This window comes from Rhinatrema bivittatum, chromosome 8, assembly GCF_901001135.1.
Source record: "Rhinatrema bivittatum chromosome 8, aRhiBiv1.1, whole genome shotgun sequence".
In the NCBI taxonomy this organism is placed as follows: Eukaryota; Metazoa; Chordata; class Amphibia; order Gymnophiona; family Rhinatrematidae; genus Rhinatrema; species Rhinatrema bivittatum.
In genome coordinates, this window is record NC_042622.1 from 95,943,189 (window position 1) to 95,962,120 (window position 18,932).

At 46.9% G+C, this 18,932-nt stretch overlaps 1 protein-coding gene across 3 annotated transcripts in view; it reads left to right on the forward strand.

Annotated features, from left to right (window-relative positions):
- Window positions 1-18,932, forward strand: part of SNAPC4 (small nuclear RNA activating complex polypeptide 4) — a 164,753-nt gene that overhangs the window by 3,128 nt on the left and 142,693 nt on the right. For all 3 annotated transcript variants that reach the window (XR_003858150.1, XM_029611957.1, XM_029611958.1), the window contains exons 2-4: window positions 4,011-4,315; window positions 10,947-10,987; window positions 11,690-11,854. Coding sequence is in view for 2 of the 3 variants with exons in the window: in XM_029611957.1 (XP_029467817.1) it covers window positions 4,171-4,315; window positions 10,947-10,987; window positions 11,690-11,854 (351 nt within the window). In the remaining variant the exon portion in view is untranslated. The remainder of the gene's footprint in view (window positions 1-4,010; window positions 4,316-10,946; window positions 10,988-11,689; window positions 11,855-18,932) is intronic.

Sequence of the window (18,932 nt, forward strand, 5' to 3'; positions counted from 1 at the left end):
GCTAAAGGACAGTAGAAAGTACAAGCCAACTAGAATTTGGAGCACACAGAGGCATCTCCTCTAGATCGAGTTCAGCCTTGTTGAGGGCCAGACATAGAACAAGAGGCAATAGCGCCAGGACCCTAGTCTCCAGTAAGGGCCCGTGACTATGGTTTATAGGCCTAACCATGCTCCTGCTGGTAGGAGGGTGGCTGCAGCAATTTGTATGAGGAATGGGCACACATTACAGGAGACCAGTGGGTACTAGACATCCAAAGAGGACACATCATGGAGTTGAAATCCCCAATAAATGAGGCCTTTCTGCTGTCGCCAAGCAAATGAAGGCGGTTCAGGACACAATAGACAGGCGTTTGATCTGGCCGCCTTCCTTTGCAAAGAGGAGATCAGGGTGCATCTTATCAGACAATTGGCTGATGAGAGCAAACTCCTTCCAGAAAGGTTGCCAAGCAACAGAGGGTACTATAGGTTCTGTAAAAGTTAAATTGGGCAGTGAACAGGGCCAAGAGCTACTTGAATGCTTCTCAGACACCGAAGCTCATTTCGATAAGACGGTTTCTAATGTCTAAGATAATAGACAAACTACAGCAGCAGATAAGAATGCTGAATTCCCCAGCCCCCTGAGCATTGTCATATTTACAGGTGCTGAATTCAGTGGCTGAGGCAATTGAGATGGTGCTCTGGCCAAGGGTCCTTATGAGACCATTGCAGAGGATCTTGCTATCCAGGTGGTCTCCATGGATCCAGGATTTTGAGAGAGAACTTCCCATGACAGGAGAGGGCAGGCCAGGAGAAGCTAAGACTTGGTGGCTAATCAAGGCTAACCTGACAAAGGAACACAGTCAGGAGCTCCACAGTGGATCACGGTAATGGTGGATGCAAGCAGATCAGGGTGAGGGCTGCATTGCAAGCGGCAGGTGTTGCGAGGACACTGGTTGCAGCTAGAGGGAACTGGTTGTACCAGATTGGCCAAGAGGTCTGTGGTATGCGGACTTGGTCAGTCAAGATAGGAGAGCTGTTGAGGTTCAACCTAGTAACAAGAACCCAGAAGCCAGGATCATTTGTCATGGAGTATCCAGTGCTGATCTGTCTTATGGCTTGGCTATTGAAAGGAAGAGACTCAGAAGGAGGGAATAATATTCAAAGTAATTGCAACCTTTTTGAGGGCAAGAAAGAAGTTCACCTCTCTAACATACATTAGAATCTGGAGAATTTTTGAAAGCTGCCATGATTCTGCAGTTCCTCCAGGATGGGCTAGATAAAGGCCTGACTAAATTCCTTAAGGGCAGCCATTGCTAGTTATAGGAGACAAATAGTCTCTATAGCAGTGCTTTCCTCCCCTTCTTGAGGGGAGGAAAGCACTTACGACCACCAGTAAAGTCATTAGTCACACCATGGAACCTAAATTTGATTCTGAAGGCTTTAGCAAGGGTGCTGTTTGAGCTCTTCAGGAAGACCGTGGTAAAGGACCTAATGCTAAAGGCAGTCTTGTTAGTGGCAATCTGCTTAGCAAGAAGAAATTTGGAGTTGCAGGTCTTGTCTTGCAGAGATCCATACCTGACCTTTCGAAAGGGAAGGTAACTATTAGACCAGTACCATCATTTTTGCCAAAGGTGGTCTCAAAATTTCATCTCAATCAGGCAATTTCATTACCTGGTTTCAGGAAAGCATAATTCGTACGGAAAAAGGAGGAGCTACAATTCCTGGATGTTCATAGGCTCTCCTAAGATTTTGAAGGTTACCAATAGGTTTTGAATGTCAGACTATTCACAGGGGTTGCAAAGGAAAAACAGCTTCTAAAGTGTTCATCACTCAGTGGAGTGAGGAAAAGATAGCAACAGCCTATATGATGAAAGGTAAATCAGTACAGGAAAAACTAAGATGACAGGCAGCGACCTGGGCAGAATATAGGGCAGTAGCTCCAGTTGACATCTGCAAGGCTGCTACATGGGCATCATTGCATACCTTTACAAAGCACTATAGATTGAATCTCCAAGAGAGGAAGGAAATGAAGTTTGCCAGGGGCGTCCTGGAAGCAGCATTGGGTATCTCCTGCCTGGGATAAGAAGTTCTTGGGTACGTCCCTCTTGTCTGGACTGAAATGGCAGAATGAAGAGAGAGGTACAATTAGGGACCTACCTGCTAATTGTAGGTCCTTGGGTCCTGACAGATTAGTCCACAACCCATCCCAAGGTAAATCACGAAAAGAAAAAGAGGGGTACATATAGATAGTTCCCTGTACGTATCCGGATCAGTCCAGACCATGGGTTATGCCTCCCTTCTTGACGAGTAGAAGAGAATACTTGCTTAGTAAGAGAGAAATGCAACCCAGGGAAGGAAGAGCAGAGGTTATGCTCAACCTGTTGGGTCCCTTTTTTATTTGCTGTGTTCTATATATTAATTTTTGTGTTTGTTTTTTGCTTGGGCTTGCTTACAAAAAAAAGAGAGGAAGAACCAGTTTGGAATTCAGTGTTCAGCTTTGGTAAGAGACTGACGCCTTCCCTGCTGTTACCAGGTTATATAGGGAGGGACGTCAGGGCAAAATGCTTGTGCTCTGCCTCCATCTACTAGTAGCAGGGACGAATCCCACTTGTCTGGACTGGTCTTTCAGGACTCAAGGAAAGAAAATTAGCAAATAAGAACCTAACTGTACCACACATTCATTACCCTGCTCTCTATGTAATTTGGTTAGCCTGGAAACTAGATTGGCAAACTGCCCTTGAGGACTGGCGTTCAGACAGATCAAGCTACAAAGATTTATATGTGATATGTTTGAAGTTAGTTCCAGTTCTGAGCGCATAGACTCTAATACATTTGTATGTTAGTAAAAACACTCTTTTTTTTTATCATAAACTGGGAGCCTCAAGTTGTGAGAGGTTTCTCCATTCAGGATTCAATAAAGAGCAGAGGGTTTGCTGTGCAGCTTGTGAAATATTAATTTGCCTGCATTTTGTTTACAAATGAGGCAGATGTTTCCCAGAGCTTTAGATTACTGTAAAGACTCTACGCTTGATTTCCAGTATGATGCGCGTTTTTCACAGCAGGTCACATAATATAAATGTTTCATTTGGAATATAATCGGGTTGTATTGCATAGGCAAATTAATTTCCTATGAACCACTCCATGCTAGCTGCTATGAAGAGCAAAAGCTGCAAACTGCTCCTATAACTGAAGAATTAATTGTACTTAACACACAGTCCTTTAGGGACTGGACTTATTTTTTTTTAAATCTATTTATTGTATTTATAATGCACATTTTGAATGTTCTTTTCCACGTACAAGAAAAAATAGAAGAAATTGATTTATGTCTAGTCTTTAATCTGTCAAAGTAATGTAAAATAATTATAATCTGTTTTAAATTTCCTTATCATACTGTCAGACCAGTATAAACATGTGGGATTTGTTTCCCCAAGTAGCAGATGGAGGCAGAGTGCAAACATTTTGACCTGACTTCTCTCTTGCCTATATAGCCTGCTACAGCAGGGGAGGCATTAGTAGGTCTTTGCCTCCAGCAGTTGGTAGGAGTCACTGGTATTGCAGAAGTAACAGGAAGCTCCTGGGGCAACAGCCTTTTTAAAGGTTGGTGGTGTGTTCCCCAACCTGGTAGCTGAGGCCAAGTCAGGGGAAACAGTAGATGACAGTCTGAGGAGACTGATCTTCCTTCCTCAGGGCAATCAGGTTCATTGGAGCCCTGCATTTCCCCTGTAGAAAGTTCTGCTCGTTGATGAAGCTAGTGAGGAAAGAAAACCTCACTGCTCCTTGCTGCTTATTTTCTTCATGAGCACCAGAAAAGTGACTTTATAGAAAAATAATGTATCTACCATTTTACGTTCAAGCAGACTTGACATTGCACAGGTATAGTATCTGGTGCTATGTCAAACCTATGTGTTTGCTTCCCAAAACTCAGTGGAAGAGAGGGCATGAAGCAAGACAATCTTGAGCCGTTTATTATATGGAAAGAGAAATATAAAAATATCATGTCAATCTCTCTCTCTCTCTCTCTCTCTCTTTAGAAATGTTTTGGTCCAGGATTGGCAGATTTTGATGTTGACCACGAGCCAGAGAACACTCCGTAATCTGTGGGTCACAAAATTTGGTTGAGTGACCAGTTGGTCTTGTGTTTTTTGTCCTTCCACGCTGCTCAGCCTGCTTGTTTTCTTAGGAGAAGGAACCATGGCAACAGTGGATTTAAATGCAGAAAGAAGAGAGCAGCTCCAGAAAGAGATTGAGGAGCTGGAGAAGAGCTTGGATCGTGGTGGTGCCACCCCAATAGATGTTGATCTATCTGAGTATAGTCTGGACTCGGATTCTGGATCGGGTAAGAGACGGACAACGATGATGTGATTGAAACCTGAAATTGCTCCTTGCAGTGGCATCCATGCAGAATAAACAGTAACAGAGGGGATGGGGCACTGTGAAATTGGGAGCTTTACCAGGTTAGGTCCCAGGGCTGGGATATGCTGGTGAGCGAGTTATTAGACTGTTTAGTGTTGTATGGTTTAGAGATCATGTTGATGAACATTCCATGATATTGCAGAATATAAATAATGGATTTGATGTCTTTTGGAGGCAAGGGAATGGTGCAAAATATAGGAAAATTGGTTCTTACCTGCAAATTTTCATTCCTGTTGTACCACAGTTCAGTCCAGACTCCTAGATTTTGTATCCCTGCCAGCAGAAGGAGACTGAAAGTTTTATTGAAACTGGTATATAACTGTGTGCCACCTGCAGTCCCTCAGTACTGACCTGTTTTCAAGCCAAGATGCAAAAAAAAAAACTCTATAAAAATTTGATGGCATAACCCTTCCCTGACAAAACAGGAGGATGGTGATGCTGAACCACATTGGAAACACTCTGTCTTAGAACAGAAGCAACACACAACACAGTATAGACTAGAGATGTGAATCTGAACTGAAATCGGATCCGATTCTGGTTCCGATTCACATCTCTAGTATAGACAACTGATAACAACTCTGCTTCACATACAAACAAAAACTGAACGAGCGGAAAACTCACCCGTCAAACCTGGGCGGGTGTCTGGACTAACCTGTGGTACTACAGGAATGAAAATTAGCAGGTAAGAACCAATTTTCCTTTCCCTGTATGTACCCAGATCAGTCCAGACTCCTGGGATGTACCTAAGCCCACTAAACTGGGTGGGACCTGAAGAGTCCCACATGCAGAATGCTATCACCAAAGCATGCTGTAGTCAGAATCCCGATGTCCAAGTGATAGTGCCTGGTGAAAGTGTGCAGCAACTTCCAACTCGCTGCCCTGCAAATCTCCTGCAGTGATACCTGCTGAGCTTCTGCCCAAGAGGTCACCTGCAAGTGCATCGAATGAGCCCTCAAACTGTCCAGAACCGGCTGACCCTTGGCAATATAAGCCGAACCTATAGCCTGTTTGCACCAACACGTAATAGTGGGCACAGACAACTGACGCCCTTTCCTTGGGACACTCAGAGGACAAAAAGATGATCTGACATACCTTAAGGTCACTAATGATTTTTGTATCTTAACGCACGCTGCACATCCAAAAGCCTCAACTCTCTCACATGCGGAGCAGAGGTATTCAAATCTGGAAAAGCCGGAAGCTCCACAGATTGGTTAACATGGAACCCCGACACTACCTTCGGGAGAAAAAAGGCTACGTACTCAACGACACTCCTGTCTCAGAGATCTGCAGAAATGGATCCTGGCATGACAAAGCCTGAAGCTCCGAAATCCATCGAGCCGAACAAATAGCAACTAGAAAAACCAACTTAAGAGTCAATTCCTTCAGAGTAGCCCTCCTCAGGCTCAAACGGAGCCACACACAAAGCTGTAAGCACCAGATTAAGACTCCAAGACAGCCAAGCCTTCTTCACAGGAGGATGCAAATTCTTCACTCCCCGAAGAAAACGCAAACACCAAGACTCAAAAATCTTCCAAACACGCATATAAGAAAAGACATGGAAGTCCGCCTGGTCTGTGGTAAGGTGGAGATAACTGGTTCCAGATAACCTTTGCGTCTCAATCTTTGCCTCTCAAAAAGCCAAGACACAAGACAGCTGCCTGATCTGAAAATATGGAGCCCTTGTAGAGAAGATTCTCCAGGTGGCTGAACCTCAGAGGCCCTTTTATGGCCAGATTGACGAGATCCACAAACCAAGGACAGCAAGGCTGCTCTGGAACCACCAGGATTACATCTCCCGGATGTCTCTCTATCCTTCTTATCACTTTGCCTTCCAGCGGCCATGTGAGAAAGACAGACATACAGAAGCACCAGAGCATCGATGCCTTCTGCCCCGTGCTGACATCTTTGACTGAAGAATTGTGAAGCCTTTGTGTTCTCCATGCTCGCCATCAGGTCCATTAGAAGGCAAACCTCACTTATTTATTTATTTTTAATTTTTATATACTGAGGTTCTTGTATGAAATACAAATCACTCCAGTTTACATAAAACAGTGAAACGCCCAAAAAGGGGGGTAGGGGCTTTACATAGAACCATAGAACAAAGTACAAATTCAACGTAGTATAGATACAGGGAACATTCGAACTAGGTATAATGGTACAGTTACAGACTCAGAATGAGAACACCCAAGGAGAAAGTGGGGGGGGCTTTATATTGAACAATATAACAAAGTACAAATTGAACATAGCATAGTTGTGGGGAACATTTGAACTCTGTGTAGTATTAAAGGTTGCAAACTACAAATTACACTTCCTACAAATGAGACACACGGCTATCTCATACAATTCCCATTCTCCAGGATCCAGCGCCTTCCAACTCGAGAAGTTTGCCTGCACGTTGACCACCCTGGCAATGTGCGATGCCGCTATCCACTCCAAGTGCTTCTCTGCACAGAGGATCAACTCCTGCACCTCCTGGGCTACTGCTTAACTCTTTGTTCCCTCCTGTCGGTTGATATAAACCACTGTGGTCACGTTGTCAGACAGAATTCTTACTGGACAACCTCGTAACCAAGGCAGAAAGGCAAGTAACATGAACCACACTGCTCTCGTCTCTAACCAATTTGATAGACCAGGAAGCTTCTTTCCTCGCATTGGCCCTGTGCCGCCTGATTCTGACCTACTTCTTCTCAGCCTGACAGACTGGCATCTGTAGTGACCACCATCCAATCCGGAACTTCCAAACCTACACCACGCTCCAGATTGGCATGAAGCAGCCACCAGGAAGATTGTCCCTGACTTCCCCCATGAGAGGTAAAAGGAGATGAAACTCCTCTGACAGCGGGTTCTAGTGGGAGAGGAAGCCCTCTGTCGAGTCCATGGATGCCCAAGGAACTAACTCCAGAGTCGACGCCATGCAACCTAGGACTTGCAAATAGTCCCACACCCTGGGAACTGTGAGCTCTTAACAGGTAACGAACCTGACCCTGTAACTTCACAATCCTCTCTTCCTTGAGAAACGCTCTCCCCTCCTTTGTGTTGAACCACGCCCCCAGATACTCCAGGGACAGAGAGGGAACTTCACGGCATTCACCACCCAGCCTAATGACTGCAAGTATTGCAGCACCTTCTACACCGACTGACAAATTTCCAACTCAGCTCATATGAGCCAGTCATCGAGGTACGGATGCATCAACACCCCTTCCCTTCTTAAGGCTGCCACCACCACCACCATCAACTTGGTGAAAGTATGTGGCACCATTGCCAAACTGAAGGGAAGGGCTCAAAACTGCAGATGTTCCCCGAGAACCATAAAGTGGAGGAACCTCTGGTGCTCTTGCCAGATGGCTATGTGGAAATAAGCCTCTGTCAGGTCCAGAGATGCTAAATACTCCACTTTGCTCACGCATGCGAAAATGAGGGACTCTGAGAGCCGTAATCACCTTCTTTAAATCCAAAATGGGGCGAAAGGACTTGTCCTTTTTTTGGCACCACGAAGTAAATGGAATATCTCCCCGTCCATTGTTCTTCTAGCAGAACTGGCACTATGGCTTCCAGTTGCTTCAAACGATCCACTGTTCCTCGAACCACTGCCCGCTTTGCAAGAGGACAACATGGGGACACGAGAAAGGTGTCTCTGGGATGAGAAAATTCTAAAACGTAGCTGTCTTTTTATCACATCGAGGACACACTGGTCCATGGTAATCTTGACCCACTCCTCGAAAAGAGTTCCAACTGCCAGAACTGAAGAGTGGGCCAGCCTCGCTTCATCGCGAGCACTTAAATCCTGCATTGGCCCCTGAATTGTTCAGGGAGGGCCTCCTGGCCCTGCGAAAGGACTGATTCTATGAGGATGTCCTGGCAGGGGCTTTCCACTGCAGACCTCTTGAACGCATGGACTAGCAAAACCTACAATTATCCTGGAACCTAGCCTTTGCAGGCACACATTTTCTGCCATTAGGCTTGTCCTTTGGTAACTTGAGCACTTTGGACTCGCCTAGATGCTTCATTATTTGCTCCAGATCGACCCCAAACAAAAGCTTCTCCCTTAAGAGGAAGCGCTCCCAGCTGTGATTTGGCACACAAGTCTGCCGACCAGTTATGTAACCACAACAAATGTCTAGCAGACTCCGCCAACATCATGATTTGGGAAGAGATCCTAACAAGATCACAGAAGGCTTTGGCACCATAAGCCACCACTGCCTCCAGACGGTCTGCCTGCAGCGCTGCTTCTCCCCCCAAAGCTCGAAAATCCTGCAATTGCTGGACTCGACATAGATTCGCTCTCTGTACCAGACTACTGCACACTGCCGCCCATATGGCTAGAGCCGCCACCTCGAAAATCCTCTTGAGATGAAGCTCCAGCTTGCAATTCTGCACATCACACAAGGCGGCGGAGCCCACCATCGGAATAGTAGTCTTCTTGGTAACCGCAGACACCGAAGCATCCACCAAGGTGTCTTCCAGCAACGGATAGAGTTTAGCCATAGCGCTGCCCTCTCTGAGCCCAGATTCAGGAGTATCCCTCTCCTGAGCCACCAACTTCTTCACTGACTTATGAAAAGGGAACGCCCTTGGCGGACCCCATAGGCCATCCAGAACGGGATCTGCTCCCTCCAAATCGGACTCTTCCTGAGTCATCTTGATTCCAAGTTTCATAAGAACCTGAAGAATCAGGGGCCCGAGCTCCTCTCTGTATGAGAGGCAGACCACATTGGGATCATCCCCCTCAGCAATAGGGACCTCCTCTGGCTCCACAACCAGATCTGGTGAATCCCACAGCAGATCCACTCCAGAGGGATCTCTTGGGGACCCCTGTAGATTCTCATTCATCTGTATCTCCCTGCAGGACTCTCGACCCCCCCCCCCCCCCCCCCCAAGGGTAGGTCTAAAATGCGCAGGATCCTGTCCGTGCACTTACGCTTGGGCAGAGCTGACTTAGCGAGCAAACTAGGACCTCCTGCGGGAGGAAGCCGCAACCTGCTGAGCCCTCCTGATGCTTTCTTGGCTAAAAAGGCCTAATTCATCTGAAGCACAAAATCTGAAGAAGAAGGCTGGGAGTTTTCAGAGTCACAGTCAGGAGAGACATCCCCCGCCCCCTGCGGATCCAACGTTCAGAGGGAAATCCTCTCCTCCACAATGCACCTGATCCTCCTCAGCAGCAGCCCCAACCGGGGACAAATGAGGTGGAGAAACATCTGCCCCAATGGGGGCTGAAGAAAACCATGGGGCCGAGTCAAAGATGGCCGCAGTTGGTACGCAATCTGAGGGTGCTCCGGTGGAAGGCCTGGCCCGATGCACCAAAGAGGAAGCCGATCAAACCCGGAGGGAGGGCCCTGCTGACGCGTCCTCCCCACCTGAACTGGACTTGAAACAAAGATTGTGTCTGTTTAAGATGAAAACGCGACTCCTGCAGGCCCGGCAAACGGAAGCGTGAGGCATGGCACTGACCACGTGGAGTAGCTGCCGCGGTCCCTATCTCCAGTGCATGCGTCCAAAACACAGCCTGACTTACTAGCTGCCTTGCCTCTGAAGAGGGAACACCGGCTATCAGCCCAAGAAACAGCAAGCAGCTGGAGCAATAAAGGACTTGGCTTGAACAATCCCTTTTGCTTAAAAAAAAAAAAACAAACTTCAACAAGCCTCCCTGATGTAAGCCCAGGAATAAAGGAAAAAAAATTCAAATTTTAAATTCCTCAAATACTTTCCTGCTCTATCCGATGCTTGAGAAGAGGGTTGCCAGCAGGACACCAGGCTGACTCATGTGGGCTGAGGGATCTGGATACCAGATATCCGCCCCACGGTTCCTCCAAGAGAACTAAAAAGGGTCACCAACCCCTTGTTCATACACCTCGACCAGGGAGGATAGTTCCACCAGGACCTGACAGCTCCCTAAGAATAATCTCACAATCAGAAGGTTTTTTGTTGTTTTTTTTTTGTTTTGCACCATCGTTCATCTGCTGCAGACAGAAAAATACTGAGGGACTGCAGGTGGCACACTTAATTATATACCAGATTCAATAAACCTTTATCTGTTTCCATCTGCTGGCAGGGGTACAAAACCAAAGATTATGGACTGAACTCAGGAGTCTGGACTAATCTGGGTATGTACAGGGAATGCCTATTGTCTTGTAAAAGAGAGAGACTGTAGGGCAGGTGGATCTTACAGGTAGTAACCATTACTTGTTGTAGGAGAGTTAGAGTTGTTTTAAGCTGCAAGGAAACCAGAAATCCTTTAAGTTTATCCTTTTTCCCCTATTCCCTGTTGGCTCCCTCTAGTAGGTTATTCAGGGGATATTGAACAAAACCCGCTGCATCTGTAGCCAAGTCTGCAGCAATCAAAAGAACACTTTTTCATAACCCTAAATCCGATGATCAGAGGGGAAAAGATGATCTTGCTGTGGTGTTCATTGCTCTTCTGTAATTTATTTTTCAAGTTCTCAGTCCTCTGCTATCCCTTGAGCATTTTTTTTTTTTGTAGCATACTGTGCATCTGTCAAGATCTTCTTTGCTTTCAAATGCAACTTCATCTTATTTCTGTGCCTCTTTCCTAACAGATGACCTTGAAGATGCCGATTTGGATGTACATTTTCAGATGGTAATTCATCCTTTCTATGGCTAAGAAACACATTTAGATTTGGATACTTGAGAAAATAGCGCATCACAGTCCGTTTCTCTGCCATGATTTCTTTTTTGTCTTTGGAAAGCAAGTGTAAGGGATGCTGTAATGCATGTGTGTATGTTACCGAACACCCATGCGGAAAAAATGCTTTATCAAAATTTGAATTTATTAAAATATATTCTCTGTGCTTATCACAAAAAGCCAGCTCGAGGCAGATGAGAAAGTAGAAAGGGAGTGCCATGGCAAAATTGAAGTTAATTTAAAAGAAAACTTCCAAAATATTTATGTAGAGGTGACCGCACCCCAACCTGTTTGGCAGAAGGTGCATCATCCAGCTTTAGCTACGGTCCTAACATAATTGTGTAATAAAAGGAGGTGGGTGGCAGTAAGTTTAATCTCTTCTCTCCATTCCTTCCCTTCCCCCCCCCCCCCCCCCCCCAATATGATATGGGGTCTCATTCTCATCCAAAAGGCTCTGAAGGGACTGCCCTTAGTTTGTGGCCCAGACCTTGGACCTTAGCAACAAAGAGATTGAGAAGCATTTTATTCCTTTTTATAAAGTTAGCAGATGTTTAGAGATGCAAGTCTTTGGAACTACTCGGGTTTCTCAAACTTGCCTGAGGAACCTGAGGGGGTGCAGATTCTCTTGTGCTTATCTCTCTGGTTGTTTTCAATCAGGATGAAGAAATGGTGGAGAGTAATTCAGAAGATAATGAAGACCTTGAGAAAAATCTTCCTGAAAACCCAGAAACATGCTTACAGATCAATCTGGTGTACCAGGAAGTGATTGAGGAGAAGATTCGGGAGGTCGAATTCCTAATCGCTCAGAATAAGGAGCAGCAGGTACAGGGGCAGTATTTACATCTCTCTCAGGGCATGACTACACTAGGGGATTTGTGCCTTGGTTCTACAGTGTTTTTGCTAATTTGAAATTAACGCCTAGTGAGGTGAAAGAGGCTATTTTAGCCAAAATATCTTCATTCAAAAATTGGAAGAAGGATCCAACAGAAGAAAATGGGATAAAGCATGAAAAGAAGTTGGCCTTAGAGGCAAAAACTCACAGTAAAAACTTTTAAAAAATATATATCTGAAGCAGAAAGCTTGCGAGGGAGTCAATTGGACCATTAGATGATCGAGGGGTTGAAGGGGCACTTAGAGAAGATAAGGCCATCGCAGAAAGATTAAACTATTTCTTTGCTTTGGTGTTTACTGAAGAGCATGTTGGGGAGTTCCCTGTACGTACCTGGATCAGTCCAGACTCCTGGATTTATTCATCCCTGCCAGCAGATGGAGACAGAAAAGCCTCGCTGACACTGCTTAAAAGCCCTGGTGCTACCTGCAGTAGCTCAGTGTTTCTCTGTCTCCAGCAGATGGGTGGTGCATAAACCTGCAGTCTTTCTTTACCCTTGCTCTTTTTATTTAGAATTTTTTCGGGTGAGCCTTCCTCCCAGGGGACTGGTTTTGTGGGAACCATTCCCTGTTCGGTCGAGGTGGACCAGTTGAGGTCCAATTTGTTCCGTGGGGTGTACATCTGGTGGTCCAGATCCCTCCCCTCACGAGGCTGGCCGTGTGGCTTTCAGCCCTTCTTTTCTCACAGGGTTTTTTTCCCTCCTTTTCATTCAGGAGCTGATTTGAGCTGGACAGCTTCTCTCAGCTACAGGAGAGAAACTTCCCTCTCAGTTTTTTGTTAGTTTTTGTTAAATCTTTTTTTTTTTTTAAACTTTAACACAGTGAAGAAAGACGTCGGCTGCTGCTAAGGCTCCGGGGTGACTCCTCCCGCCCCCCCCCCCCCCCCCCCCCCAGCGGTTCACACTGATTTATTTAATTTTTTTTTTACTTTGCCTTTCTTATTTTGCCGCATGGTTTGCGGCTCGGCTTGCTGCGCGTGTGGGGCGGACCCGGCATGTCTCAGCAGGGCAGGCCTTTTGCTCCGGATGCGTTTTGGGGGGGGGGGGGGAGGGCCCTCCCCTCCCCTCCCCTCCCCTCCCTTCTCCCTTCTCCCTTCTCCCTTCTCCCTTCTCCCTTCTCCTGGGAGTCTCAAAACGTCAGCGGCTATGTAAACGTGCGACTGCCGCGATCTGACCCGTTTCTGGGGCTGCTGCTGCTGCCTCTGGCTCTGCCAGCTCCCTTGAGATGGGAGCGGCGGCCATTTTGGCACCAGATTCGTGCACGACGCTGTCTTTAGAGGGGGAGGGAGATTTTCCTCTGTGGCTTTCCCCAGTTCACCCCAGCCCCCTCAAGGGGCAGGAACCCACCAGAGGAGCATCTCAGCAGGTCCCTTTGCCTCGGGGACCTGGGGGAGACCAGGTTCCCATTTTGCCCCTGGGATCGTTGCCTTTTTCCCCTGATATTATTCTTTTACTGCACCAAGCTTATCTGGCGCAGCAGGATGGCTTAGGGGGGTTGCCTTTGCCTCCGCAGGATCCGTGTCTGCGGCCTCTGGGTTCCGAATTAGGGTCCACGCGGCCGCGGGATTCGGGCAGTCCGATGATGCCCAGCCTCGGAGGGGCATCGGGGGGGGTGGCTCGCAGGTTCCGGTCCCTCCAGCAGGCGCTGCGCCGGGCTCCGTAGTGCAGGATCTAACTTCTCCAGACCCGGATCAAGATGATGGTGGAGTACCATCGGTGGCCGAGGGGGATGAGCCCAAGATTCTCAGGTTGTTCTGGAGGGAGAAATTGGCACCGCTGCTTCCGCAGGACCTTGAGGAGCTGGGTTTAAAACCCCCTCAGGAAGTTCCAGAACTGGATGAGGTGGACCTCGTTCTGGATAGTCTTAGGGCTCTTCCTTCCTCTTTTTTTCCCTATCATAGGTCAGTGCGCAATTGATTGAGCATGAGTGGATTCTGGTTTGAGGGTAGACAGGGCTAAGGCCAAGCTCTACCCATTGCCAGAACAGACCTTGGAGCTTTTTGTGCTTCCGCAGGTGGATGCGGGGGTTTCCGCGGTCACAAAAAAGACTACGATTCCGGTGGAGGAGGCCACGGCCCTCAAGGATTTCCAGAATCGGAAGTTGGAGCTTCACCTTAAGAGGGTTTTTGAGAGTGCAGCCTTGGGGCTCTGGGCTGCTGTTTGCAGCGGCTTTATGCAAAGGGCATGTCTGAGATGGATGCAGAATTTTCAGGATGCACCCCTTGGTCCCGACATGTTTGATGCAGATCGCATGGAGGCATCTGTCGCGTATGCACTGTATGACTTGGTGCATTCGCTGTCGCGTGTTATGAGTTCGGCGGTTGCGGCCAGACATTTACTTTGGCTCCGTCACTGGTCGGCGGATGTATCTTCTAAGACCCGGTTAGGTTCTTTGCCTTTCAAGGGTCATCTCTTGTTTGGAGAGCAGCTAGAACAGCTTATCAAGCAACTGAGTGAGACAAAGGTGCATAAGCTGCCGGAGGACAAACCAAGGAATCGCCAGGCGTTTGAGTCCAGGTCCTGCTTCAGGGACGCCAGACGGTCTTGTCCTGTAGGGGCGCGGTCACAAAAGCCTTTTCAGCAACCGCGTGGCTCGAATTGGAGTCAGTCCTTTCACGGTGGGGGACGACCTTTTAGCACTCCCTCGGCTGGGGGAGCAGCAGCTGTTAAGTCCTCCCAATGAAGCGAGGCCGGTTCACTCCGCCGTTCCATGTATAGGGGGCCGGCTGGCAGATTTTTATGGGGAGTGGACCAAAATCATGCAGGATCAGTGGGTCCTCTCGGTGATAAGAGCTTTAGAGTTTGCACACCCCGTTCGCGACCTCTTCTTAGTCTCCCCTTGCGTGTTCTCTGCAAAGCATCGGGCAGTTCGTGAGACTGTGCACAGGTTGCGTGATTTGGGAGCGGTGGTCCCGGTACCGCCTCATGAACGGGGCAAGGGTCGTTACTCCATCTATTTCATTGTCCCGAAAAAGGAGGGAATATTTCAACCCATTCTGGACCTCAAATCTGTCAACAGGTCCTTAAAATGGAGACGCCATGGTCGGTAATTGCGGCGGTCTGCTCTTGGGAGTTTTTGGCCTCCCTGGATCTGACAGAGGCATGCTTGCATATCCCAATTCGTCCAGAGCATCAGCGGTTTCTGCGGTTCGCGGTGTTGGGTCAACATTTCCAATTCCAGGCTCTGCCTTTTGGTCTAGCTCCTCGCAAGTTCACCAAGGTGATGGTGGTGGCGGCAGCTCTCCGATGCGAAGGGGTGTTAGTGCACTCTTATCTCGACGATTGGCTAATTCGGGAGAAGTCGTTGGACAGCTGCCGTTCGTCAGTTCAGAAAGTTGTTAACCTGTTGGAGTCTCTCGGCTGGGTGGTGAACTGGGCGAAGAGTCACTTGGAGCCATCCCAGGTACTAGAATACCTTGGAGCTCATTTCGACACGAGCCAAGGCAGGGTATATCTCACTCAGGAGAGGATGCTCAAACTACAGTCACAAGTTTGGCGCTTGTTGGCGTTTGAAGATACCACAAGCCTGGGACTTTCTACAGGTTCTGGGTTCGATGGCCTCAACCCTGGAGTTGGTACTGTGGGCCTTTGTGCATATGCGTCCCCTTGAGAAGGCCCTGTTGGACAAATGGGATCTGCTGTCCCAGGCTTTTCATTTGCCGGTTTTGCTGGATGCGTCGGCATGGAATAGCCTTTCGTGGTGGCTACAGTCTTCCAATCTGGAGCGTGGAGTCAGTCTCAAAGTGCCGGAGTGGGTAGTTCTCACTACTGATGCCAGTGTCCCTGGTTGGGAGGCAGTCGGCCAAGGGCACTTGATCGGCGGTGGAAGCCTCGTGGCCTATCAACCGGTTGGAGACCAGAGCGGTACGGCTGGCTCTTCAAGCTTTTATCCCCCCTCGTTCAGGGTCATTCGGTCAGAGTTCTGTCTGACAACGCCGCAACGGTTGCTTACATCAATCGTCAGGGCGGGACCAAGAGCCAGGGGGTGGTACTGGAAGCTCAGGAATTGTTTCAATGGGCGGAGCAGTTCTCGATTCAGCTGGAAGCTTCTCATATCGCAGGGGTTGACAACGTCCAGGCCAGTTTTCTCAGTCAGTGCGTAGATCCAGGCGAGTGGGAGTTTGCGGAGGCTGCGATGCGGCTCATTCAAAGAAGGTAGGGTCGTCCCTATATCGATTTGATGGCAACTCAGCTCAATGCGAAAGCCCCTCGATTCTTCAGTCGCAGGAGAGAATACGGGGCTGAGGGAGTCGACGCTCTAGTAGTGCCTTGGCCTCGGGAAGTCTTGCTGTAAGTTTTTCCGCCGTGGCTTCTGGTGGGCAAAGTATTGCGCCGAATAGAGAGGCGCTCCGGAATGGCCACGTCGACCATGGTTCGCAGATCTAGTCAATCTAGCGATAGACGGGCCGTTGCATCTCGGTCATCTTCCGGATCTTCTCCGTCAGGGTCCCGTATTTTCCGACCAAGCCGATCGCTTTTGTCTAGTGGCTTGGCTTTTGAAAGGCGTTGCCTGAGGAGGAGAGGATATCCGGAGCCAGTGATCGCTACGCTTTTGCAGTCTAGGTGGCAGTCTACATCCCTCTCATATGTGCGAGTTTGGAAAGTGTTTGAGGCTTGGTGTACTGAACGGCGGATACATGCGCTACAGGCTTCGATTTCTCAAGTCTTGTCCTTTCTACAAGAGGGTTTAGTTAAAGGCCTTGCCTTTAATTCTCTTAAGGTACAGGTAGCGGCTCTGGCCTGCTTGCAAGGAAAGATGGAAGGTTATTCCTTATCTTCTCAGAGATTTCTTCGGGGAGTTAAGAATTTGCGACCTCCGGTGCGGAAAGTATGTCCTCCTTGGAACCTTTAATCTTGTTCTGCGGGTATTGTGTGATGCTCCATTTGAACTGATTCAGAGAGCGACTGTTAAGGATTTGACTCTCAAGGTGGTGTTCTTGGTGGCCATCTGTTCCGCCAGGAGGATTTCAGAATTGCGAGCCTTGTCATGTAGGGATCCATTTCTTCAAATTTCTGATTCCGGGATTACGTTGCATATGGTTCCCTCCTTTGTCCCAAAGGTGATCTCTGCTTTTCATGTTAATCAGACTATCGAGCTTCCAGCGTTTGCAGTCTTGGATGATTTTGCGCAGCATGCTCGAGAGCTTAAGTTGTTAGATGTCCGTAGAACCTTGCTTCGCTATCTCAAGGTTACTAATGAGTTCAGAAGATCTGATCATCTTTTTGTTGTATGGAGCAGTCCGAAGAAGGGTACCCATGCCTCCAAAGCAACTATTGCCAGATGACTTAAGGATGCTATTGGGTCGGCGTATATTCTCAAGGGCCATCAAGTTCCTGAGGGTTTCGACACGGGCTCAGACCGCTTCATGGGCGGAGGCTCAGTTGGTGCCTCCGCAGGAGATTTGCAGAGCGGCGACTTGGAAGTCACATATTTTTGCAAGGCATTACCTATTGGATTTGGGATTTTCTAATTCCAGGTCTTTTGGTGAAGGTGTTTTGCGAGCGGGACTCTCCAGGTTCAACCCTCTCTAGGAAGCTTTGGGTACATCCCAGGAGCCTGGACTAAATCCGGGTACGTACAGGGAAAAGAAAATTGGTTCTTACCTGCTAATTTTCGTTCCTGTAGTACCAATGGATCAGTCCACAACCCACCTGGGTTGGAGGGGAGAATCTTCTGTTCAGCTATAATCTTTCGGCAAACTTCCGTTCTTTTTGTAAACTTACAAATTTTTTCAAGTTGTTTCACACGTTTTTTAGTCAGTTTATTGAACATAGTGTTTGTCAGCTAGCAGGATGAATAAACCCAGGAGTCTGGACTGATCCGTTGGTACTACAGGAACGAAAATTAGCAGGTAAGAACCAATTTCCTTATATCCGTTCCAGAGAAGGTTTTCATGGGTAATGATAAAGTTGGACTGAACCAAATCGGGGTAAACCTAGAAGATGATGTAGGCCTGATTGACAAACTGAAGAGTAGTAAATCACCTGGACCGGATGGTATACACCTTGGGGTTCTGAAAGAACTCAAAAAATGAAATTTCAGATCTATTAGTAAAAATTTGTAACCTATCATTAAAATCATCCATTGTACCTGAAGACTGGAGGGTAGCTAATGTAACCAAAATATTTTAAAAGGGCTCCAGGGGCAGTACAGGAAACTATAGACCAGTTAGCCTGACTTCAGTGCCAGGAAAAATAGTGAAAAGAGTTCTAAAGATCAAAATCACAGAACATATAGAAAGACATGGTTTAATGGAACAAAGTCAGCATGGCTTTACCCAAGGCAAGTCTTGCCTCACAAATCTGCTTCACTTTTTTGAAGGGGTTAATAAACATGTAGATAAAGGTGAACTGGTAGATATAGTATACTTGGATTTTCAGAAGGCATTTGACAAAGTTCCTCAAGAGAGGCTTCTAAGAAAAGTAAAAAGTCATGGGATAGGTGGTGATGTCCTTTCATGGATTACAAACTGGTTAAAAGAAAGGAAACTGAGTAGGATTAAATGGACAGTTTTTCTCTTTTTTTTTTTTTTTTTTTTAATTTAATCTTTGTTTGAAAATTTAATAATTACATAAAGCATTTATATATACGCCTTATACCGATAGAAGTAAACGTTTATATTTCTATTAAGAATAAAAAGGGAAAAAAAGTAAATTAAACATTAAATCAAAATAGGAAAATCATTCTTTTCCATTATCTTATCTCCTATCAACAGCAGTATTACTCTTTTTTACTCCTTAAGCTTTTACTATGAAATTTGGGGAGAACAAACAGACAGTGGAGCCCTTTTAGCCAAATACTACTATGTATTCTAAATTTCAATCCTCTTTGAAATAAAGGAAGTTACAAGGTTTTAATTTATATATGGGGTACTTCAACACCTGACCTAGATCCATCTCTTGCATTCAAAAATATTTCCAGTTGTTCGGGCTCCATGAAAATATATCTATTATTATCCATTCTTAATACACATTTAGAGGGAAACTTTATCAATATTTGAGCACCTAATAAA